We start from the raw sequence: 26,265 nt of genomic DNA, 5'->3' as shown, positions 1-26,265 counted from the left end.
AGGGACAGCCTGTTAGTTGGTAGTCCACATAGTAATATGTTACAATACAATGTTACAATTACAATACTCCAGACGAGAGATTATAATCTCAGAGTTGAGTATATACAATAACTTTACCTTTCACAAGTTGTTTCTCCAGTGCTTATTCCCCGGGTGGATGTTTGTTATTGTCAGAAGCAGAAAGACAGTATCTCTCCATCTCTCCAACACTCTCAGGAATTCACATTTACTTCTACGGAAATGCGGCTGATGCACGCCGATATCTCCATCTTGATAAAACGCCAATTTGTGTCAAATTTCCTGTTCCAAGTCCTGCTATAAAACAAATGTTCGGAGTGATAAAACAATGTAAATGTCATGTTTTGTTTTGCGCAGCACAAAAATACAATTAGGCTGATGTACGTCGCTATTGAATAAAGTTTTATTTCTGAAATTCATCTATCAGGGTGTGTCGCCCCCACGGCCTTCGTTGCGCACCCCAGAACTATCTGTGCATGCAGGGCCGGGCCGAGGCAGAGGAGAGAGAGGCTCCAGCCTCAGGGTGCAATGCAGGAGGGGGTGCACAACTCACTCAGCTATCACTCCAATCACCCTCCTCCCTCCTAATAACATCACTCACACACCATAATACTGTACAGGGCCAGGCAGAGAGGCTCCAGCCTTAGGGCGCAGTGTAGGAGGGGGCACACAACTCACTCAGCTATCATTCCCATCACCCTCCTCCCTCCCAATTGTGTCACACACCATAATACTGTACAGGACCAGGCAGAGAGGCTTCAGCCTCAGGGCGCAGTGTAGGAGGGGGTGCAGGGCGGGGCCGAGGCAGAGAGGCTGCAGCCTCAGGGCGCAGTGTAGGAGGGGGCGCAGGGCCGAGGCAGAGGCAAGAGAGGCTCCAGCCTCAGGGCGCAGTGTAGGAGGGGGTGCACACAACTCACTCAGCTATCATTCCCCTGTTGTGTTTGAAGCAGAGAGAAATAAGGAAAGGAGATACATGGCAGTGACTGCAAGCCAGATAACTAGAGATTAAGGTGTTGGGGGCCCTGGGGTGCCTCTTAGTCTAAAGGCGATCAGTACAGCTGGGGTGGGAGGGATGGAGGGGCGCACTTTGGTGTCTCAGCGTTGGGGGCTAGAGGACCTTGTCCCGGCTCTGTGTGCATAAAGAGACCACAAACTTTTCCAAGCCATCAAGGGAGGTAGAGAGTTCAGGGCTGCCTGCCTATAAAAGCGAATTACAATAGCAATACGGAATCTAAAAATGACTAATCCTCTTTTTTAATGGCAAAATCAGAGCCATAAAACGGGACGCAGAGAAACTCAATTAATTGAGATTTCCGTGCCGCGAGTCAGGAAGGAAGGAAGGAAGATCATTTTCTCTGAAATGTATTTATTGGCCAATACGGAGGGGGAAGCCTAAAAATAGAGCGGGGAGATGAGGCGCGTCACGTTCTTAAATAGATGTAAATTATAGAAGGGGTGCGGGAGCCGGCCCCGGTGAAATACCGAGCGCAGCCATGCCATTGTTAATACATTAGCCATTATTAATATTAATGAGGGCCGATATGTCAGAGAGAGAGAATGAATACACCGCAAGGGCAGGGAAAGAGATATACGCTTTATAAATGGCTTATGTATTGTGTTTCTGCAGCAGACTATTATAGGGCCTTATTACCAAAGTCAGGCCGGGGGAGAAGTGGGATCCGCAAACTCGTTTATGCTGGTTTTGTTTTTTATTATTAATTCTTTTTGCAGGATACAGTGCAATAGTTCAAAGTGTTTGCAATTATACTTAAGAGAACCTGAGGTGGGCACTTGTGGAAAGAAAAAAAAAATGCTACCTCGGGGGTAGCTGGATCAGGTAGCGTCACTCCGTCATTAACCGCCGATGCTGCGTCCCACAATCACTGACTTTTGATACATAAAAATACAGAGCTAGGGAGGCAGGGGTGCGGCTAGGCAGAGATGCCCAATCAGAGCCGGGGAAGGGGCGTTTTGCAAAAGTGGCATTCCTGCAAGGGACGCCCCTTCCCCTCGAGAGTGCCGACGAGCAGCTTGCCGCCAATTTTGAGGGGTGACAGCGTGGCGCAGAGGAGGCTGAGAGCGGCGTATAGGAAACACAGAGGCATGTCATGGACCAGGGAACATGCTTCTGTGTCCCATCTGAGGAGGGAGAGAGGAGAGCAGACAGCATGACTCATCAGAAGAGAGGAGAGAGGAGGGAGTTAGGAGAGAAGAGAGCAAACAGCATGACTCATCAGAAGGGAGGGGTGGGGGTTAAGGAGAGAGGAGAGCAGGCAGCATGATTCATTAGAAGGGAGGGGTGAGGTAGGAGTTAGCAGAGAGGAGAACAGACAACATGACTCATCAGACGGGAGGGGTGAGGGAGCAGTTAGCAGGGAGGAGAGCAGACAGCATGACTCATCAGAAGGGAGGGGTGAGGAGGGAGGTAGCAGAGAGGAGAGCAGACAGCATGACTCATCAGAAGGTAGGGGTGAGGGAGAAGTTAGCAGAGAGGAGAGCAGACAGCATGACTCATCAGAAGGGAGGGGTGAGGAGGGAGGTAGCAGAGAGGAGAGCAGACAGCATGACTCATCAGAAGGGAGGGGTGAGGAGGGAGGTAGCAGAGAGGAGAGCAGACAGCATGACTCATCAGAAGGTAGGGGTGAGGGAGAAGTTAGCAGAGAGGAGAGCAGACAGCATGACTCATCAGAAGGGAGGGGTGATGAGTCGCATTCATGCAAAAACAGCACTGGCAAATTTGGGTGCTGGTGAAGCCTAAAAAACAGCTCACCCCGCTCCTGCAAAAGTCCTGACAGGGTTTAATTACTATTCCCCCTCTAGGCAACCATGCACTCATGCGAAAGACGAAATTTGCTGGCAGCCGAATGATGCGGTTTTTATAGTAATTTGGGCTCCATCTTTTGGCGGCGCCAAAATTACTGTCTAAAGGTCGCTATAGCCATAATTCACATTATGGCCTATGGCGGAGCATGGTGCGCCCGAATGTCCCTGCGCCATTTTGCGCTGTCACGTGAAGAGGGAGTTAGTAGTAGATCTCACTATGTTATGTGTGAACTTCACCACAGTGGATTAATACAGTATGTGGGGAGCTCTTAAAGCGGTATCGTCACCATAAAAATCAAATTTCAACAGCAACTGGTCTGAGTGTATTAAGCGATAAAGATGCTAATCCTGCATTCAAAACTTTCAAAACTTTTTCTCCTGTTATGATTTGGAGTTATCACATACTTAAAGAGAACCTGTACTGAGAAAAATATTTAAAATAAACACATGAGGTAACTTCAAATGAACATTGCATAGTTACCTTGCCGTCAGTTCCTCTCAGAAGCTCACCATTTTCTTCTGACAATAATCCCTTCCAGTTCTGACAATATTTTGTCAGATCTGAATTATATCAGTTGCTGTCAGTTATTTATCAGTTGCTGTCAGTTATAGCTGAGAGGAAAACTGATGTACCAGGTAATGTCCATGTTTCCCTATGGCTCAAGTGGGCGATGTTACAGTTTAACAGTGTGCTGACCAGAAAGCTGTTATGGGTAATGGCCATTTTTAAAATGGAGGACGGAAAATTCCCTTGATAACAGTGAACAAACAGGACGCGGGACAGGAGAAAGACACTGAGGAGTAGACTACATGGAAGGTAAGTATGACTTGTGTATGCTTATTTTGACTTTTAATGTTCAGTTCATGTTTTCTTTAAGGAGCACTGGCCCTTTAGTAGTCAGTGCCAAACAGATGCATGCTGGGGGTTATTTTTGTCTATAATATATTCCTCTTCCATTTACTTCCCTGCCTAGCTGCTTATCTGAAACACGATCCCCTGCTCACTTGTGGTTACAAGCAAGGCTGAAGTGACTCAGCGATTGGAGGTGAAAAGAAAAAAAAGTAAAGGGCAGAAATGACATCGGGATTTAGCCTAAACTGTGGGCAAGAGACATGGCCCCCAACAGGAACATAATTCTCTTCATTTACTATATAACATTCACTGAAATCAAAACGTGGACAGTACAATACATGTGTTATGTAAGTAGATCAAGTATTTATCTACTTATATATGTGTTTTTTTCCCCTGGCATAGTATGGCTAATCCTACTACTTTAATACATAAAGAAAATAATAAGCAACAGCAACAGTACTTTGAGTAATTACTTCTTCCATGATTCAACTACTTGGACCAACTTTCTAATTATAAAGCATTTTATATAACACAAAACAGACACGAAGTTGTTGAAATTCTGATGCTGAACAGATATTTTTGCTTATGTTGTCATAACGCAGTGAAGCGTTGCGGACGGCTCAGACTAACGATGAGGAGCCACGCCCGCCGCGCTCCCCATATTGCGTCTGCCTTTATATCCGTTAATTAAAGTTCCTCTTTGCTGTTTACTCGTCTTCCGAACGTCACTTTTCGTTTCCCGTTCATTATGATCTGCCGCCCGCAGACTTTATTAATTGTAACAATCGACTTTAAAACATGTCAGCCCAGTTAATGGAATGCAAATTGTAAATTTATTACGAAAATAATGGCTGGGAGAACTCTGTAACTGAATCAACAGTGACAGCGGGCCTATGCTAATTTGTTCTTGTGTCAGTCCGCACGACCCGTTGCAGAATATTCCTGTTTATTTTGTCTTTTCAATAATAGCTCGACTCAGAGGAAATGTAACAAAAAAATACAATAAATAACACTTTGATATTAATTTATGTTGAATTAAAAATATAAAAAATACAAATACAGCTTTTGTTAAGTGTTTGAGCCTGTCTGATGCAATCCCCTGCGCAGCAGGGCTCAGACTGGGAGAGGGAGGGGCAGGGTGGACAGGATAAGGCCACACACAGAGATAGAGCATTGATAGACAATCGGCCATCAGAAATCTTATAGCCTGTCAGTACTACTGCACATGGTATATATTTTGTGCCCCTCTTTAGGGGTCCTGATGAGTCACACAGTGACGAAACCAGTAGGGCGGAGCTTGGGGCGGAGTGTGAGACGCTGACTACATGTGGGGAAAGTTTTATATATGCATTTGTTGAGGCAACTTTGTAAGTAAGATTATTTTATGTTTTTAATTGATATTGGCCTCAATTCACTAAGATCATGCTGGAGATAATAAGGCAAGAGAAAACTTACCTCCACACAGTGAGAGAGTTATCTTATCTCTTCATTCCTTAAGTTACCTCCTCTGTAGTTAAGTTACCTCCTCTGTAGTTAATTTACCTCCTCTGTAGTTATTTTCACATGCAGCTAATTAACAGCTTGTCTTTAACTCTGGAGTTATTTTAAGGATTGGAGAGTTAACTTAAAGACAGAAGAGATAACTTTAGGTTTGCCTGAGGTAAAATGTTTCCTGAATACTACATGCCTTATCACCATGGTAACAACTCTAGAAACGTTATTAAAGACAGGAGATAAGCTTCGTGAATTGAGGCCAATTATATAAGCTTCCTCTGTGTCTGCGAAGGAACAAGGAGCAGCCCGAAAGGGCTTATATGCATACTGCTGGTTCTGATAAAGGGTCAGCTATAGTATTTGGTGAGTGGCTTCTTAAAGTGAACCTGAGGTGAGAGTGATGTGGAGGCTGCCATATTTATTTCCTTTTAAACAATAGTTTAACAGTCCTGCTGGTCTATTAGGATGCAGCAGTGTCTGAAAAATGCCAGAAACAAGCATGCAGCTAATCTTGTCAGATCTGACAATGTCAGAAACACCTGATCTGCTGCATGCTTGTTCAGGGTCTATGGCTAAATGTATTACAGGTAGAGGATCAGCAGGATAGCCAGGCAACTGGTATAGCTTAAAGGGGCACTACAGCAAAAAACTGTAACATTTAAAATATGTGCAAACATATACAAAATAAGAAGTGCATTTTTTTCCAGAGTAAAATGAGCCATAAATTACTTTCCTCCTATGTTGCTGTCACTTACATTAGGAAGTAGAAATCTCACAGAAATGACAGGTTTTGGACTAGTCCATCTCTTTATAAGGGATTCTCAGGGATATATTTCTTTTCAAAAACACTTACTGAATGGCAGTTGCTCTGTCCAATTGCCAAAAAACTGTGTAGTGAGCAGGGAAGCTGGCCAACATCATTGCTTAAATCCTTTTTCAGGAATATCTTTATAAAGAATAAAAGCATTGCTGAGAATCCCCTATGAAGAGATGGACTAGTCCAAAACCTGCCGCTCCCTCCCCCCGATTTTGAATGATTGCACAGTACCAGACAATATACTCTGCTTCATTTAACGTTCTCATATGACGTCCTGTATCTCAGCACAATAGCACACTGGCTGGCTGTGTGAGTCTGTGGAAAACACACTGCTCACCCTCAGCCACTCATTCATCCTCAGTCAGGACAGCACTGCCACCCCCTCTCTTCTGCTGTGCAAGTCAAATGAAACACTCGCTGTCAGACTCCTCGCACAGCACAATAAGCTGCTTTTCCCCAATGCTGCTCTCCTGCCTCCCCCCTCCTCACTCACTGTCAGACTCCTCACACCGCACAACATGCTGCTTTTCCCCATTGATGCACTCCTGCCTCCCCCCTCCTCACTCACTGTCAGACTCCTCACACAGCACAACAAGCTGCTTTTCCCCAATAATGCTCTCCTGCCTCCCCCCTTCTCACTCACTGTCAGACTCCTCACACAGCACAACAAGCTTCTTTCCCCAATGATGCTCTCCTGCCTCCTCCCTCCTCACTCACTGGCACACTCCTCACACAGCACAACAAGCTGCTTTTCCCCAATGATGCTCTCCTGCCTCCCCCCTCCTCACTCACTGTCAGACTCCTCACATAGCACAACAAGCTGCTTTTCCCCAATGATGCTCTCCTGCCTCCCCCCTCCTCACTCACTGTCAGACTCCTCACACGGCACAACAAGCTGCTTTTCCACAATGCTGCTCTCCTGCCTCCCCCTCCTCACTCACTGTCAGACTCCTCACACAGCACAACAAGCTGCTTTTCCCCAATGATGCTCTCCTGCCCCCCACTCCCCACACTCACTGTCAGACTCCTCACACAGCACAACAAGCTGCTTTCCCCCAATGATGACCTCTTCACCTCGCTCTCCTCTTGCCTCTCCTCCTACTCTGACTGCATGCTGCTAGTGTAAACACAGTACAAACATGCTGGTCCTGTAATCTCTGCGCCTGATGCAAGTATTTCACCGTGTTTCATGAGAGAACCGGCCCTGGCAATAGCATGAATACGACAGGTTTTGGACTAGTCCATCTCTTCATAGGGGATTCTCAGCAAGGCGTTTATTCTTTATAAAGATATTCCCTAAAAAAGGATTTAAACAATGAAGCTGGCCAGCTGTCCTGCTCACTACACAGTTTTTTTGGCAGTTGGACAGAGCAACTGCCATTCACTAAATGCTTTTGAAAAGTGCTTTTGAAAAAAAATAAATCCCTGAGAATCCCCCATGAAGAGATGGACTAGTCCAAAACCTGTTGCTTCTGTCAGATTTCTACTACCTACCTACCTACAGATTTCTACTACTACAAATTTATGGCTCATTTTACTCTGGAAAAACACGTACTTTGTATTTATTTGTATATGTTTGCACATATTTTAAATTTTAATTTTGTTTTTAGCCACAGGAGTTAGCTTGGGCATGTACAGTAACTTGGCCTATCATTACTAGCATACATAAAACTAATAATAATTAATATTAATCTGCCACCACGCCATAGGCGGCTTCCATCTATTTTTTTTATCTCCGCTGCCATCATTGTGTAACTGTAGGCTTATTTGCCATTTGTATCCAGCCAGGGATTCTGAATACACTGAATGTCCAGTCGGCCGTACGGTTTCTCCCCGCATCCTTCTGTAGGTAATCAGGTTGGCGTGAGCCTTGAAGGACGATATACCAGCGGCCTGTTTCGGGAGTGAACTGCCGACATGTCTTATAAAGGACTCGTTCGGGATACATTTAGGGGAAGTACTTTATTTATTTTGTTTAGGCTCAGATTGAAAAATTAAAGCGACTCAAGGCCCCTCCATATTGTCAGCGAGGAAGGCCGCTGGGGAGAGAAGTGAAAAGTGACTGATTAAAAACCCCGGCGCTCATATTTCAACGGGTGGGGGTGGAAATGTAATTCAGCTTTTTCATTAAAATCCCATTTCCCTCAGTAATGTGTTCTTTTTTGAAGAAAAATGTGTTTTTTGGCAGCACAATATTTTGTTTATAGTAGGCAGCGATTTTGATAAGGTAATAAGGCGAGCCGAGAGCGAGCGAGATATGTGAGGCGGAAATGTACGAGAGTGAGGCAGATTCTCTGTCCGGGTAATTGAAAGTCAGGATGATGGCGAGGGCTTAACAAGACGTGTCAAAGGTACATTTATCAGACAAGCCGATGCCCCCATCGCTCGGATAGCAGCAGCAGGTGACTTCCTTTCAAGGTGACAGAAATCTCGTCATAATGAACTCTGATTGAATTCATTTTTCTTCTGCTTTTGTGTTGGGTCCGACTCCTGCTATATAATCCTCGTTACACTTGACCCTGCTGCGTTCTGTTACACACAGCTACCTCCCGCTAACCCCAACCCCCCCTTCCCCCGACATTCTATCCAGCTGAGCCATGCATTCCAACAGTCAATTCCTTGTTTAACTTAAAGGGAACCTAAACTGAGAAGGATATGGATTTTTCTTTTAAAAGAATACCAGTTGCCTCGCAGTCTTGCTGATCCTCTGCCTCTAATACTTTTAGCAACAGCCCCTGAACAAGCATGCATAGTAGGTGCTCTGACTGACGTCAGACTGGATTTGCTGCATGCTTGTTTCAGGTCTGTGAATCAGCCACTACTACAGCTAAAGACATCAGCAGAACTGCCAGGCAACTGGTATTGTTTAAAAGGAAAAATCCATATTCCTCTCAGTTTAGGTTCCCTTTAAAGGATACCCGAAGTGACATGTGATATGATGAGATAGACATGTGTATGTACAGTGCCTAGAACACAAATAACTATGCTGTGTTCCTTTTTTTCTTTCTCTGCCTGAAAGAGTTAAATATCAGGTATGTAAGTGGCTGACTCAGTCCTGACTCAGACAGAAAGTGACTACAGTGTGACCCTCACTGATAAGAAATTCCCTTTTTATCTCTTTCTTGCTCTCAGAAGCCATTTTCTGATAGGAAAGTGTTTTATAGTTGGAATTTCTTATCAGTGAGGGTCACACTGTAGTCACTTCCTGTCTGAGTCAGGACTGAGTCAGCCACTTACATACCTGATATTTAACTCTTTCAGGCAGAGAAAGAAAAAAAAAAGGAACACAGCCTAGTTATTTGTGTGCTAGGCACTGTACATACACGTCTATTTCATCATGTCACATGTCACTTCAGGTAGCCTTTAATCAGTTCACCAAAAGGTTTTTTCCCTTTTAGGCCAGAGCAATTCTCACCTTACAGCGCTCCTCCCTTTCATTCCCCAATAACTTTATCACTACTTCAGTTTAGGCTTTCTTTGGGATGTACATTTTGCTAAGAGTTATTTTATTCCAGATGCATTTTAACAGGAAGAATAAGAAAACGTTTTAAAACAAAAAAACAGTATTTCTGTTTTCAGCCGTTATAGTTTTAAAATAATACATGCTACTGTAATCAAAACCCATGTATTTTATTTGCTCATTTATCCCAGTTATTAAACAATTTAAATTATGTCCCTATCACAATGGGGACAATATTTTACTTGGAATAAAGGTGTATGTTTTCAGTTTTGCGTCCGTCACTAATGACAAGCCTTTATTTGCAAAAATTACAGTAATGTACCCTCATGACATACATATTAAAAAAGCTTAGTCTCTATTTTTTTTTTTTTTTTTTTTTTTAAATGTCACTTTTTTCTATAAAGGTTTTTTATTTTGGTAACCATGGGAGGGGAGGTAAGGGGTTAATTAATGGGGTAGTTTTATATTATGGGATGTATTAAGGTGTAATTTTACTATTTGGCCGCTGATGTCCCCCCACCCCTTCCCCACTTTATTCCTAGTGTGTTTACTGCATACACGCGTTACAGGAAGTAACAGGTGTATGCTTTACTTTCGCTTTAGTCTATGACCACCAGCATCTGACTGATCCCGGGGTTAATTGACAAGTGGTTAAAGAAAACCTGAACTGAAAAATAAAATAAAAAGTAAACACACACACATCATACTTGCCTCCCGTGTAGTTTACTCATCAGTCTCTTTCTTCTCTCCTGTATCCTGTTTGTCCACTGTGATCATTGGAATTCTCTGTTCTCCCTTTTAAAAATGGTGATGATGACCTCGTAACAACTTCCAAGTCAGTACTCTGTTAACCTGTAATATCCCTTGAGCCATAGGGAAGCATAGACATTACCTTGCACATCCTTGTCCTTTCAGTTAAAACTGACAGCAACTGATATAGTGGAAAAGGCTTCGGCTTCCTGAGAGACAAGTCTGACTTGATCTAGTCAGAACTGGAAGGGATTGTTGTAAGAAGAAAATGGTGAGTTTCTAAGAGGAACTCACCTCTTAGAAACTCACCATTTAGTTCATCTGCAGGTACAGCATATGATATTTTTAAATCATTTTTCTAGGCTCAGGTTCCCTTACACTAACCTTCCACCATCTATGCCTAACACTAACCTACCTCCTACCTACGCCTAACACTAACCTTCCACCATCTATGCCTAACACTAACCTCCCACCATCTATGCCTAACACTAACCTCCCACCATCTATGCCTAACACTAACCTCCCACCATCTATGCCTAACACTAACCTCCCACCATCTATGTCTAACACTAACCTACCCCCTACCTATGCCTAACACTAACCTCTCACCATCTATGCCTAACACTTACCTTCACCCTACCTCCCCCTAACACTAACCTCTTACAGTCTGTCTATGCCTAACACTATCCTAACACTAACCTACCCCCTACCTATGCCTAACACTATCCTCCCACAGTCTATGCCTAACACTATCCTAACACTAACCTACCCCCTACCTATGCCTAACACTATCCTCCCACAGTCTATGCCCAACACTAACCTACCCCCTACCCATGCCTAACACTAACCTCTTACCTACCCATAACACTAGCCTCCCACAGTCTATGCCCAACACTAGCCTCCCACAGTCTATGCCTAACACTAGCCTACCCCCTACCTATGCCTAACACTAACCTCTTACCTACCCATAACACTAGCCTCCCACAGTCTATGCCTAACACTAACCTGCCCTTTACCGACGCCTACCGCTAACTTCCCACGATTTATGCCTGACACTAGCCTCCTACCATCTATGCTTAACACTTAATCTACCCCCTACCTACACCTAACCCTAATCTCCCATCATCTACCTAACACTAACCTACCCCTTACCCTCCACCCCCTTACCCCCCCCCCCCTCCCCCCAATGCTAGACTACTTGAAACTGTAAACTGTTGGGGCCAATGATATCTTTGTAACTGTATAGAGGACCGTTGGGTTATACCGGATGCGCCCATATTTTACAGCCTGTGCCTGCAATATTTTGAAACCGGTAAATTTATTTTGAATGTATAGCCCCACCCAAATGTCCTCTTGGCACAGTTAAAGAGGAACTCCGGTGCAAATAATGTAATTAAAAAGTGCTTCATTTTTACAATAACTATGTATAAATGATTTAGTCAGTGTTTGCCCATTGTAAAAGCTTTCCTCTCCCTGATTTACATTCTGACATTTACCACATGGTGACATTTTTACTGCTGGCAGGTGATGTCACTGGAAGGAGATGCTGCTTGCTTTTTTGGCAGTTGGAAACAGCTGTTATTTCCCACAATGCAACAAGTCTCCCACAGTGTGATGTCAGTGCCTCAGTGCTCTGAGGCGCTGACATCATTTGTGGGAGTGGTTTCACCACACGATTAGCCATACAGCGCCCCCTGATGGTCTGTTTGAGAAAAGGAATAGATTTCTCATGGGAAAGGGGGTATCAGCTACTGATTGGGATGAAGTTCAATTCTTGGTCACCGTTTCTCTTTAAATAATCCACTGCCAGGAGCTCCTGCAGCCAATCTTCCCTCGCCTCGTCCTGCAAACCGTGGAATCATTCCTCCAAGTCCCGCTCTGCCATTCTCAAAGAAAAAACGCTGCCTACATTAACTAGCAGCTAACATTTACACGTTCACGCAATGAGGTTACGGTTACCTCCCCCTAACTTCCTGGCAATCCATACTGGGACAGATTTATATAGCGCTGTGACATAGCCTACACTACCTAATGGGATATATAAAGAAGAGAAGACCTTTATCCTACACAGCCAGAGCTATACTCACCTTCCCCGCTCCTTACATCTCGCTCCAGAGCTTCTCCAGCATATAACTGTGACATTGCCTGATTGAGGATAGGCTTTTGGCCCCCGTAATGCCCGATGCACTAATTCTAGCTGCAAACCTTCCTCCTGGCTGGATGGTTTTCCGCAGGTCTGTGTAAATTACTGAAACCCAGCAGTTTTGACATCTGCACACACATCATTAGAAGCTTAGGTAGGACATTGTTACCTTTGGGAAGAGTACCTGTCACAGCTGGCAACGTGCGATGCTGGAAATGTAGCACAAGTTTAGATTACTATTGTTATTATTTAGGAACTTTGCTTTGGCACACTGCTCTAGGAGGCCTTTGCGTTTTTGGCTTCCTGCAGATCCACCAGTCTTTCCTGTGGACTTTGGGTTTGTTTTTGTTGTCTTGTTTTTTTTTATATCTGTAGCAGTTATCAGTGCAGCGCTGAATGCATACAGCGAGTTTCCTTGTTTTCAGTAAATAATTCACAGGATACAACGATCGTGTTGTGGGATTATCTTGCCTGAAGAGCAGCCTCTGAAAAAAAAGTTTTATATCCAAAAAATGTGTGAGTGGAATATTTCACTTCTCATCCTTGCAACTTCCAAAGTTTATCGCTAGAAACCTGTTTTCATGTTTGCCAAAGTTACAGATTACCCAGCAAGCTCCTGGTGAACCACAACTCCCAGGAGTGTGAAGGGGGTTACAATGGACCAAAAAGCCCTCTTCCTAAAATGTTATGGAAAACAAAAGTATGCCTTCCTAAAACAGAAGGTAGTTGCGATTATTCAGGTTGTAGTGTACTCCTGAGTTGTCCCCCACAATGCATCACTGCTGAATATGCAAATCATCCCTTGTTTTCCCTGATAGATAACCACACCTCCAGAACCGCTGGAATGCAATGATGTGTCATCTTGTACAGATTTTACAGAGCCATAATAATCCAACATGTTTCAAGTCCTACTCCATAGAGCCACATTAATCCATGCCAGGCACTGATGAGGAACAACCAATCCGAAACAGTCTGTATGCATGTTGGATTACTGTGGCTCTGTACAATTAAAGAGAAACTCCAGTGAAAAAAATGTAATAAAAGTACTTCATTTTTACAATAATTATGTATAAATGATTTAGTCTGTGTTTGCCCATTGTAAAATCTTTCCTTTCCCTGGTTTACATTCTGACATTAACCACATGGTGACATTTTTACTGCTGGCAGGTGATGTCAGTGGAAGGAGGTGCTGCTTGCTTTTTTGGCAGATGGACCCAGTTGTAAACAACTTTTATTTCCCACAATGCAATGAGGTTCACAGACAGGAAATGGTCAGGGCCATTCACCACAATATCAGCCATACAGTCCCCCTGATGATCCGTTTGTGAAAAGGAAAAGATTTCCCATGGGAAAGGGGTATCAGCTACTGATTGGGATGAAGTTCAATTTTTGGTCAGGGTTTATCTTTAACAAGGTGACACATCATTGCATTCCAGCGGTTCTGGAGGTGTGGCTAGCTTTCAGGGACAACAACTGGTGATTTACATATTCCGCAGTGATGGATTGTGGGAGACATGATATGTTCACTCCAATCTGAATTATCGCAAATACCTTTTGTCTTAAGAAGGAAAACTTTACTAAAACAAAAGACTTGATGAATGTTTTCATTTGGCTTTCTGTTACATTTCATAGGAGTCTGTAGGACAGGCTGAAGAGTTTCAGTACAAAACAAAACAAAAATCTTTTGGTTATCCGCAATCATTGGACAGGACACAACCTCATCCTACCCAGCCTGCGATGTGCAGAGAACTATGCAGTCCTCCGTGAAGTGTCTTTTCACATCAACAGACAAAGCTTGTTCCCTTGAAGAGAATATGGATTTGTGCACTTGTGTTCAAGAAGGGTTTGGCCTGGAGAGTGTAGCGAGTTGGGGCGGGCCCCATGATAGGGCTAGCTAAGCGCAGCGGGAGGCTAGAGGTTACATTTGTTGCTGGATAGAGATTGGTTAGATTAGTGGAGCAGGAAGGGGAGGGTTTGGAGGCGGAGAAGTTGACAACCCATATATGGGGGGGAGGAGTTGGGGCCTACAGGAAGTTACTGGAACTGGTGGAGGAAGTCCCCACCCTCCCTCCTTACGAGTTGTGTTGTTAGTAGAGTCTAAGGGGTGGTTAGGTGGTCTTTGCAGCTGGCGGGTTAAAGTCTCCAGAGTTTGGTCTGTAAATGGTGGTGGAGGAGGATTTGCCCTGGTAAATACCTCCAGTCAGTCGTGGCTCTTAAGTGAGTAATGGTTATAAGCGGCGGCATCATGCAGCTATCCCCGAGTTGATGGCTGAGTCTAAGGGCTTGTTTAATCGCTGTATGCCTAACATGGTGTTGATCCTCCGGATTCCTTACCCTGACAAGTTACTGATTTGTTGTTATGGTTTATTTGGTTTCTTACCTTGTTGCAGTGTAATATTGTATTTGGCCTAAAATGTTGATCTTTAATTTAACCACTTCAGTTTCAGCTACAATATATCTACGTCCTCTGTGACTTCATCTAAGCCACAAGGACCTAGATATACGTCTTGTAGCTGAAGCACGGCTGTGCGCGGTTGGGCATTGCTTCTGTGCACACCCTCGACACTATCTGATGCAGCAGTAATTGGTGAAAGGGAATATATGTTCCCTGGGCAAATGAGATTGATACCATTAAACATACTTTTATTTTCTCAGATCATAGTGAAAAATATACACTGTAGCATTGTTTCAGAATCAAATATCCTCACCATAAATTGTGACAGGAATGTAATCTACGTTTTGTGATAAATGGTAGAAATAGCCAAACAACATTTTTATTTTTTGTCTACAGTAGCCCTTTTTATATTTAAACTGGAATTTAAATTGAGAAATATGGCTTTTTTTTCTATTTTTATCCTTTTTTTTTCTTCTTTTTTTCCCCTATTAAAATACATAGAAAACAAAATAGGAAAAATGCCATAAAATTAAAGTCTGGTTTGTCTTGAATAAAAAAACAAACAATATATATATATATATATATATATACTGTATTTCATTTAGGTGTCATAAGTAGGGATAACGTTATTGCAGATTAAAAAGGGACACAGCTAAAATGTTAAAACTGCTCTGATCCATAAGGGGTAAACAAGGTCTGGATGTAAAGTGGTTAATAGGCAGTCCTTGTCTCTATTGGCTGTGGTGAAATATGGGAAGTGCTTGGTTATCTGGCAGCAATAGGCCACGCCCATATCCTGTTTCCCTATTCTTCAGTGGGCATTGCACCAACAACAGGCTTCTCACACTGGGGAGGGAACAGGGGGCAAACTCTGGTCATAATACATACATCAATGATACTCAGAAATGCAGCAGCAGCAATCAGCCCAGGTAACCCCCCTATTGAATTTCATTTATTACAAATGTGGGTGTTCCGGGTGTCACAATGTCCCTTCCAGAAAGGACAGAAAACACAGGGAGCCCCCAGGAGCCCTCCATAGTGTAGGGAGTCAGATAGATGGGAGAATCGTGGTTTAAAATGATGCTCACAAATCCGGATTGCAACCATGGCACTCACGGTACTGCGCCTGCTGAGGAAATAAGTCTGTCTCCATGAGGAACACACAGAGCTGGATCATCCACAAGGCAAACCTAGGCAGTTGCCTAGGGCCTGAGGAGGGAACAGGGACCTGGTCAACACTAGCTTCAATCAAATTGTACCCCCCAAAAAAGCCAGGTGGCTATCAAGGGTGGGCAGAAGAAGTTGGTACATGCCTTGGGCCCTATTTCACCATGATCCCTTTTTTTTGAGAACACAGGTGATCCTAGGATCCAGGTGGTCACTGTACAGAAAATAAAAAAAGTGATACAGTAAATACTTTTTACCTTGTTACAGTTGACTCTATACCCCATATAGATAAGGACGTAAAATGGGGTGGGAGGGGGCACCCAAGTATGATAAAATGTCTAAAAACAGTGACCAACAGCAGACTGGCTGAAAAAAACAATATTTATTAGGAACACAACAAAGGACGGTTTCACAAGCAAGATCCTGCTTCCTCGGGTCAACAATGAGTGTCTTCCTGAAGTAAGCAGATAGCTCGGAGAGCAGAATGTGCGTTCCAAAGTGAGCAGAAATACCTGGTCTCCCAGAGTGCACTGGGAGGAGTAGGCTGCATAACTAAGTAGTCTAGGCTAAACATTACTGGTAGGGTGCGGTTTCATTCCTTTATACAGCAATATATAGATATAGAAAATGTATCTTATGCTGAAACCAGGATAAATAATGTAAGATTGGGTATTCTGGATAATTTACATTGTACTTTGTCAGCCATACTATCTCAGAAAAAAAAACCCCACATATATAAGTAAATAAATACTTGCATTACTTACATTTGCACTGTCCATGTTTTGATTTTAGTGATTTTTCTACAGTAAAAAAGAGAAAATCCTTCTTAGCATTTCCCGTTGTAACTGTGGCTATTTTGAAGCCAATTCTGATGTCATTTCCTCCCTTACTCTCCTCTGCCTGATTGTGTATGCATTGCCCGCCCTCCACTACAGAAAGTGCATTGTCTCAGCATGAGAAATATTGGCCAATCAGAGAGGAACAGAGGTGTGGGAGGGGAAAACAGGAGGGAAAGAGGCTTCTGCCAATCAGGCTGCATTAGTTAAGTCTGAGGGGAAGTAGAGAAGCAAAAAAGGACAACCCAGCATGCCCTGCAACTTCGTTTTTGTGTACAAAATTTTGTGTGTACCAAACAAGAGTCAGGTAACCTGGGGAATGATCATTTTTCAACAAGAAAAGTAATAGTGATTTTAACTTTTGTATTGCCTGATTAGCATCCTTACTACTGGTTTACCAGATAAAAATAAAGAATTGATTTTATGCCTGACAGTTACTCTTTAATATTCCTCTTAATGTCATGGTCCTTTCACCTTATAGTCTGTTGATTTCCATGAATGGGGTGGGCTCTGGGAAGATGCCCCCTCAGATCTGCTATTGACTTATCTAGCACTGTATCTGGATCTTGTAACTTAATGACCTTCATCTAAACAATCAGGTCTATTGCAACTTTACTGTCACTGCAGATTCAAGTATGTAACTGTCATCTAACATTTGCATCCTAACAAGACAGACAAGACAAGTTTCCCACAAGTTTTAAAGCAAAAACTGAAGTTAGGAAGCTTATTTCAGATGAGATAAATACCTACTCTGGATATTGTAGAGCCTACCCGCTCCTTGGTCCATTCCGTTGTTTCAGCGATGTCCACCATTGAAGTTCTTCAATCGGCTGTGTCTTTGGTACTTTTTGGAAAGCCTTTGGAACTACTTGTGTCCCCAAGTCCCGAATTTGGTAAAAATCCATACAGCTCACAAGCAAGCCCAGTACGGACCCACTTGTCTTCAGAAGTACGCCGGGATTAGAGTAATTCTGGAGGTCGGCCGAGGAATACCAAAGACGCAGCAGGTTGAAGAACTTCAATAGGGGATGGAACTTGGATGAGACGTATAGAAGACCAGGAAGGTTATATGCTATCCAGAGCCTTCCCTCTACATAGGTGAGTATCAAACCTGAAGGGAGTTTCCTCTCTTCAGGTTTGCATTAAAGAGAACCAGAGAGGAAGCACTCTCATGTATTTCACCATATATATCAGTGGGAACATTAGAGAAAACGCCTACCCTGCTCTCTGTTTCATCCTACACTGCACAGCTTGCTTGTTATCAGCCCTGATAAAATCTCTGACTGAGCATTCAGTCTGGCTTTGCTCAGGAATCATTATAGCTGAGTCTGTCTTCTCTGATGTCTTATCAAGCCCAAGCCTGCCCCCTTCTGGCTCTGCTTTCCTGTTCTGTATATTTGCAGCATCACAGAGAGCAGTGATGAGATGGGAGGAGCTGCTAATGTAAGGGTATATTGAAAAACTTTTCTTTTGTTTTAATCTATATTTGTTAGTCATAAGAGGTTTTTAGAAATGGTGATTTCATTTTGCACACAGCCCACTAAATAATATGCTTTTCTGATAAACTGTGTTTTGCATGGAGTTTTAGTTAAAAAAAAAAAAAAAAAACCAGCACACCACAGCAGTGAAAATACCAGGTGTAGTATTTATTGTGTAAATTCTATCGGGGGATATGTTTATTTTGTGCCAAAGCGTTCATCTCTGGTTTCCTTTAAATGTATTGTCTAGAATATTGCTGTAGTAGAGGAAGTTGTAATTGGGTACAATGTGTCCGCAGCTTGGCAAACAACCTTGCATGAAACTTCACGACTCGTAGAGAAGAGTAACTTTCTCTTTGTCACACCTTGAGTTATTGAATTATGTTTCCTCGCAGGGGTGGACGACAGCTATCAACACGGCCGCGGTGTCGCTCTCGCCGACTTTAACAGAGATGGAAAAGTGGATATTGTGTACGGAAACTGGAATGGGCCTCATCGCCTCTTCCTGCAGATGAACACGAATGGGAACGTCCGATTCCGGGTAAGATCTGCTGCATAAAGCCTGAAATAGATCTCTATGCCTGCTCTTTATTCCCGGTCTGTAAATTTGGTCTCTATCCCTGGTCTGTATACCTGCTCTCTATACCTGCTCTCTATACCTGGTCTCTATACCTGCTCTCTATACCTGGTCTCTATACCTAGTCTCTATACCTGGTCTGTATACCTGCTCTCTATACCTGGTCTGTATACCTGCTCTCTATACCTGGTCTGTATACCCGGTCTCTATACCTGGTCTGTATACCTGCTCTCTATACCTGCTCTCTATACCTGGTCTGTATACCTGCTCTCTATACCTGGTCTGTATACCTGCTCTCTATACCTGCTCTCTATACCTGCTCTCTATACCTGGTCTGTATACCTGCTCTCTATACCTGGTCTGTATACCTGCTCTCTATACCTGGTCTGTATACCTGCTCTCTATACCTGGTCTGTATACCTGCTCTCTATACCTGGTCTCTATATCTGCTCTCTATACCTGGTCTGTATACCCGGTCTCTATACCTGGTCTGTATACCCGCTGTCTATACCTGGTCTCTATACCCGGTCTGTATACGTGGTCTCTATATCTGCTCTCTATACCTGGTCTGTATACCTGGTCTCTATATCTGGTCAGATTTCTGCTAGTGCCTATTTACTTATGTTTCAATCTGATAACACAACAAATAAATGGGGTTGATATAGTGAAAAAAATAAAAATAAAAATCTGTTAAAGGAAAAGTAATTTCCTGACTGTTTGGATTTGTGATTGAAGTGATGGTGATAAATAGTTTTTGTTTGAAGCGACACCTGACGCGAGAGGTATATGGAGGCTGCCATATTTATTTCCTGTTAAAGAAAATCTGTAGGAAAAAAATAAATAAAAGCCCCTTGGGTTCCTTACCTCGGGAAGGGGAAGGCTCTGAGTCCTAATGAGGCTTCCCTGTCCTCTTTCATCCCGGCAATCCAGCAGTGAAAGCCCCCGAACACCTGGGAGGTAAATATTTACCTACCGCAATCCAGCGCAGGTGCAGTAGTGCCGATCGGGTTCAGGCAGAAATAGTCGAGCCAGATTGGGTCTGCTCTACTGCAGTAGTGTCTGAATCACACACCTGAAACAAGCATTCAGCTAATCCAGTCACACTCCAGTCAGAGCACCTGCATGCTTGTTCAGGGCCAAAGTATTAGAGGCAGAAGATCAGCAGGGCAGTCAAGCAATGTGCATTGTTTAAAAGGCAATAAATCTGTCAGCCTCTATATCCTTCTGACTTGAGGTGTGCTTTAGGGCCCGTTCTCACCTGAGCGGTTCTGCAAAAACCGCTACACAATGTAGCGACTGGCAGTGTTCTCACTGCCGCGGCTGCGGTTATCGCTATGCATGCAGCGGTTTGCCGGCGACGAGCGTTCCGCGATTAGCGATCGTGATTAGCGTGCACGTGATAGAAGAGAGCTGGATAAAAATCCTCCTCTGTTAGGCTGTGAAAGGAGCTGGGCTGACACATACTGAGGAATTAGACAGGAAGAAAGGATCAGCCTCACAGCCTGTCACTAGTATTCAGTGCAGGAGAGAAGCAGGGGACAGAAGGTAAAAACACACAAGTGATCTCTTGAGATACAAAATCAAGGCTGTATACAGCCTGCTTGTGTATGGATGTATTTTCTATGTGTGGACATACTGTACATCAACCTACTTCCTGTTTTGGTGGCCATTTTGTTTGTTTACAAACAAACTTTTTAAAACTGTTTTTGACTACTTTTATGTGGCGGGGAGCGGCGAAATTGTGACAGAGGGGAATAGGAGATGTCCCCTAACGCACTGGTATGTTTACTTTTGTGCGATTTTAACAATACAGATTCTCTTTAAGGAGGATTTGCTGTTCTTTGTGTATTGTGTTGCTTTTTGGTTCCTTTGAAAGCTTACTCCCTTTCAGGACAAGAATGTGCAGGGTTGACTCGCAAAGCAGCGTTACACTAACACGACTGCAGCGGAAGCGCCGTAGAGACCCAATGGTGGAAGAGATAAGCCCTCCTGTCACTGCCGCTGCGCTGTGTGGGTCTGATGAACAGAGACATCTAAGAGAGCACGGGGGAGGAGCCCTGGTGGGGAAGGAAGGAAGAGGAGCGGAGGGGGCGGTTCTAGTGTAGGAAGGGAGGGGTCCCCTAGGGGGTCCTGTGAGACACAGTTATCCCCCTGGAGGGCTATTAGTAGGGAATTGGGGGGAGCAGACCAGGATTTACATCACAGGAGCCTATAGGCACAGGGGTCCTGGCACCTTAGACTCCGCCCTCCATGAACCTACAACCCCCGCTGAACCGCACCGCAAGTGTGCTGGCTGGCCCAGCTGTCACTTCTCCCTTACTTCCCTTGCACATCACAAGTAGCTACAGGTGCCCCTTAGTATTAGGTATCCAGATAGCTAATGGTGACCTGACTGAAGGGAGATCTCGTCAGTGGAATGGGCACTAGGGGAGGGGACTACAGTGCCTTATGGTAAATCCGGCCCATAGGGGAGGGGGGAGCTTGTGCCATCATGAATATTGGGCATTGGAAAATGTTAGCTACGTGAAAAGAAAAATTCTTGAGTCGAGTTTGGATAAGCGGTTTGGTTAAAACGTTTCGGCTGATTGAAGTAATTCTTTAAATTGAAGTTGAGTAACCCTTGAAATTCTTCCACCTTGCTTAGCAAACAGGCCCTCTTTAGCTTGGCTTGGATGGTCTGCACATATGAAATAGTGCTTTGATCGTAACCTTGTATGTAATCTCTCCCACAGCAGAATGTTACGCACTCGTAGGATGAGGGCCTGAGCCCACTGACGCGCTTGTATCTGCTTTTCAGTTACACATCAATAAAGCGGACAGAGGCGGATACAACTGCGTCAGTGGGCTCAGGCCCTAAGAGATTTACGTCTGTCTGCTCCGCCTCCCTTATTTACTCCTGACACGTGTGGGTTTCTTATATAACAGCAGTCGGTTATGACGCTCGTAGTATAAAAAAAACAGGAATAATAATTAACTGCTGGTTATCGCCACAAGTCGTCAGAAATGTGCAGCCTGCTGAAATAAGCAAGATCATTTCCGAGTGATCAGTAGGTTTGCGACGGTTGCGTCAGTTGCGTCTGCCGTGCTGCACAACCCCTGAAAATAAACCCGCCGTATTCGACAGCAGAACGTTCCAATTATAGTTTATCAGCATATTTCTGTAAACAGATCACAGAGGCTTCAGCATAAAAGAATTATTGCGTACGCTTTTTTCTTATGCTAAAACCATTGTGAGTCGAGCGGAATGGAGAACATGGACTTCTCTGATAAAGGCACCAGGCCGTGTTTTTATTATTATTGTACAAGATTTAAGGCGAAGCTTCAGCTCTAATGGTTTAATTGGTTTTGTGGTAGGCGTGTCCATAACCTTTCCATGACAACCTAATTTATAAATGAGCATTGTGTATTGTCTGACTGCTCTGATGGCCGGACCCCAAGGTCAAGGCTGGGCAACTTCTGTATGCTAAGTCCAGACCAGTGTATGGATAGTACAAGGGAGAAATGGCAGCCCAGTCCTAACACCAGGCCTTATCTAAAATGACTACCAACAGAGGCGTGCACAGCCCCCCACAGGCAACATAACACTATTCAAAACAGATGCTACAACTACAACAGATGCACTAGAGCCCTAACCTCTGAAAAAAGCATAATGCAAACAGAAAATATCAAATGGGAGCAGCTAGCCAGCAGGGAGAGGTGGCAACGCTTACCAAAACATGCTGCACCTTAATGACTAGCAGCAGAGGTGTGCAGAGCCTAATTATAGGCAGGATCCATATCTTGCATTCAAAACAGATGCACCAAAATAAACATAATGGAGGATGTTAGCTTCCAGGACAGTTTGCATGCAGAGTGTTCCGTACTGGACCCTTCCACCGCGATGAGGCCAACCTCCTGGCAGAGTCCTTAACCTCTCATTACCCAACAAGCATACTGTAAACCTGGGAGCAGCTTCACATAATCACTACTAAGTTCAAAGGACACCCAAGGTGAACATTGACGGATGTAATAAACAATTGCTTCTATCCGCTTTCTAATAGAAATGACTTATTTTTTATTTTAGCTATCCCACAGATTTATTTTTTAATCTAATTTTTAAGTTGCTCAGTGACACATTCATTGAAGTGTGCCAGAGATAAAATCTATGAACTATTGACCGCCTTTATCTCTTTCCTGCTCTTAGAAGCCATTTTCTGCTAGGAAAGTGGTTTATAGTTGGGGTTTCTTATCAGTGAGGGTCACACTGTAGTCACTTCCTGTCTGAGTCAGGACTGAGTCGGCCACTTACATACCTGATATTTAACTCTTTCAGACAGAGAAAGAAAAAAAGGAACACAGCAAAGTGTCTAGCACAGCAAATTTGTGTGCTAGGCACTGTACATACACAGGTCTATCTCATCATGTCACATGTCACCTCGGGTGTTCTGTAAAGCACACCTGACCCAATGTTCATGCTTTATCCACACACCTCGGTGCATTCTCTGTTCCCCTCCTCGTTTCCACCCCGGGCCCTGTAATCACTCCACTCACTCAGACAGGAAGAGGCGGGCTTGTATGCTGCCTGCAAAAGGTGTAAAGGAAGAATATTTTTAATAAATACGTTATAAGCATATGATAGAAGATAATATAAAAGTAATATTACATAAACCTGTTTTATTACTTTGTAGCATCATTAAAAAAAAACAAAAAAACAGAAAACTAAAGTGAGATTATACTCCAAAACTAAAATTTTTGTAACTACTCTTAAGTACATGAAAGAACATTTGAAGGCATTCCCTGTATGTTAAATTGTTCATTTTCACTGCAGATAGCAGTACAGGCTTACTTATCTCTTGCTCGTCTGCAAATGTAATAATTGCCAGCTGAAGCTCTCTGCCTGTGTCTTCACTCTCCCTCCTCTGCTGAAGTGACTCCGCTGATACCAGGGTGATATGTCTGTTCAACAGAGAGAGGAGAAGCTGAATCAAGACACAGGCTGAGAGCCTCAGCCAGCAATGATTACATTTGCAGAGGAGCTAGAGATAAGCAAGCCTCTCTACTGTTCTCTGCAGTACAAAATACATTGTTTTTAAACGCAGGGAATTCTTGGGAATGCTTTAAAATATTCTTTCATGTGACTAAGTGTAGTTACTGAAACGTTAGTTTTGGGAGTATAATCCCACTCTCAGAATGGGCCAATTGGCTCTTGCATGAAGTCAGGCCATATATACCGCAGTGCGGCCAAACGTCAGGCGTTCAGTCAGCATTGTATCAGCCTTAGCACAATGGTAATGGAAGTGCCTCCATAAGGCAAGTCCCACCTGTACGGCTCTGATAGCCGGACGTAGCGCCATTACCGCCAATAACCATAAAGGTCTATTCCACAGACTCCAATAAACAAACACTTAAGATGTGTAGTAAATTACGCGAGATGTAAGTGCATGACATACGTCCTGCGTCCATTCCTGCTTCCTCTAGCAGTGACTTTTCTTCACGTAAACGGGCTGAATGATGGTTATGAGACTCGCGGACAATGGCCTCGTGGCCACTTTTTCAGCGTATATTACAGAACAGGTTCCATATAGGACGTAAACCGTGTTTATTGGAAGCAAGAGTGCAATATATACAATCACTGCAAAGGAAATCAGCAGTAATGCAGCTCCAATATAACAAAAAATCAAAGCACAGGAAACAGTACCGAACTTTCTAAAGGACGTATACCAAAATCTAATACATATTATTATTATTATTATTTAGTATTTATATAGCGCCGACATCTTCCGCAGCGCTATACAGAGTATATATAGTCTTGTCACTTACTGTCCCTCGAAGGAGCTCACAATCTACTCCCTGCCATAGTCATATGTCTATATTGTGTAGTGTATGTATTGTAGTCTATGGCCAATTTAGGGGGGAAGCCAATTAACTCATCTGTATGTTTTTGGGATGTGGGAGGAAACTGGAGTGCCTGGAGGAAACCCACACAGACACAGGGAGAACATACAAACTCCTTGCAGATGTTGACCTACAATACTAGGTAAGGAAGGACAACATCGGAATGAAAAGAAAGGTCAGAACAAAGCACGGGGTTTAGAAACCAGGGGTCACAAAGACAAAATTAGGACCAGAATTTCAAAGAACTAGCAAAGACCCATTACTAACTGACTCATAACTAACTGACTCAATACTAACTGAAATGCAGGCAGGGTTCCAGAGCGGATGGATACATGTAGTCCTTAAAGGGCACCTGAATTTTGACTCCCTCACCCTAGTGAATCGTCCTCAGAAACTCCATTCAGTGTCCTGGCCAGAAACTGACCCTGCTGCAAGGTCAATAGTGTTATCTAACTTAGTGTATTATATGCAGACAGGCATAACTTTGTATTGGAAGCTTCCATTTATTTTAGTGGGTCCTCATAGCGCCATTTTCCATTATAGACCCCCCCCAGTCTGTACCCCCCCCCCCCCCCCCCCGATCTGCTGCTCTCTGTTAAACCCCACCTGAAGAGATTGCAAAAACAAAAGTTAGATACTTGCTTCAGTATTGTCTACACGCTTCCTTGAATCTACTACATCCCACCGTTCCAGTGCAGGGTTCCTCTTCATGTTCTGGCCGCACTCCCGAACGTGTATGAGTGCATTCCAGACTGGGCATGCCCAGTAGAACTGCTCATGCATGACTTTTGAGTATGCGTGGACCTTGCATGGAGCATGCCCAGTCCAGCCAGAGGCTTCCAGCTTTTTTTTCTCTTCAGGTGTCCTTAAATACACAGAATTGGAGACGCTTGTTGCTTGGGAGGAAAGCTATGGCTAAATTGATAAATGAGAGAGGTGAAAGGTGAGTAGCATGCATAGTTGGCAGCAACGCAACAAATTACAGCTGAATTCAACACACAACAAGATGGGCTTTAGCAACAGGAAACCATCAAGAGTGCTCTTGGTATCACAGAAAAATAGAAAAACACACTTTTTTTGTGGGCTTTTGTCACCATGCTTGATTGGTCTCACATTGGTTTGAGAAACCTCAATCAGAATTTAACCTGCTTCCATGGCCAACTCAGTCCCCTGACCACAATTTCATTGAGCATTGTGTGGGATAAAGTCAAAAGATCACTTCAAAGCTTGGAACTGCCACCATCCAATCTGACCCAACTTAGAACTGCCATAATGTCAGCACGGGCCAACAGCAACGGTATCCGCATCTTGTTGAGTCCATGCCAAAAAGAATTTAAGCTGTGACCAGAGCTAAAATTGGCCCCTCGTTGGGTGTCTCTATTTTTTCGGTCACTCAGTATATTTGCCAGTACCATAAACATTAAATTTGGGTGCCACGTTCTGTCCTACTGTCCTGTAGGCATAAACCAGACTTTCTGATAAAAACTGCTTTATCACTTTTTCCCGCGTTCCCCCTTGCGTGACGGGTGCCCGGTATGCGTTCTGCCCACTTGGCATTACGTACGGCGAAAACTGCCATG

The 26,265-nt window shown here is 43.7% G+C and overlaps 1 protein-coding gene across 4 annotated transcripts in view; it reads left to right on the top strand.

Annotated features, from left to right (window-relative positions):
- The window catches only part of CRTAC1 (cartilage acidic protein 1), an 899,879-nt gene that overhangs the window by 644,852 nt on the left and 228,762 nt on the right, over positions 1–26,265 (top strand). For all 4 annotated transcript variants that reach the window (XM_068257816.1, XM_068257817.1, XM_068257818.1 and 1 more), the window contains exon 7: positions 18,630–18,775. In XM_068257816.1, coding sequence (XP_068113917.1) covers positions 18,630–18,775 — 146 coding nt within the window. The remainder of the gene's footprint in view (positions 1–18,629; positions 18,776–26,265) is intronic.

The sequence above is a fragment of the Hyperolius riggenbachi genome, chromosome 10 (genome assembly GCF_040937935.1).
Source record: "Hyperolius riggenbachi isolate aHypRig1 chromosome 10, aHypRig1.pri, whole genome shotgun sequence".
NCBI classification, from domain to species: Eukaryota; Metazoa; Chordata; class Amphibia; order Anura; family Hyperoliidae; genus Hyperolius; species Hyperolius riggenbachi.
The sequence above is the reverse complement of the archived record's forward strand: the minus strand, read 5'-3'. Positions and strand labels throughout refer to the sequence as shown.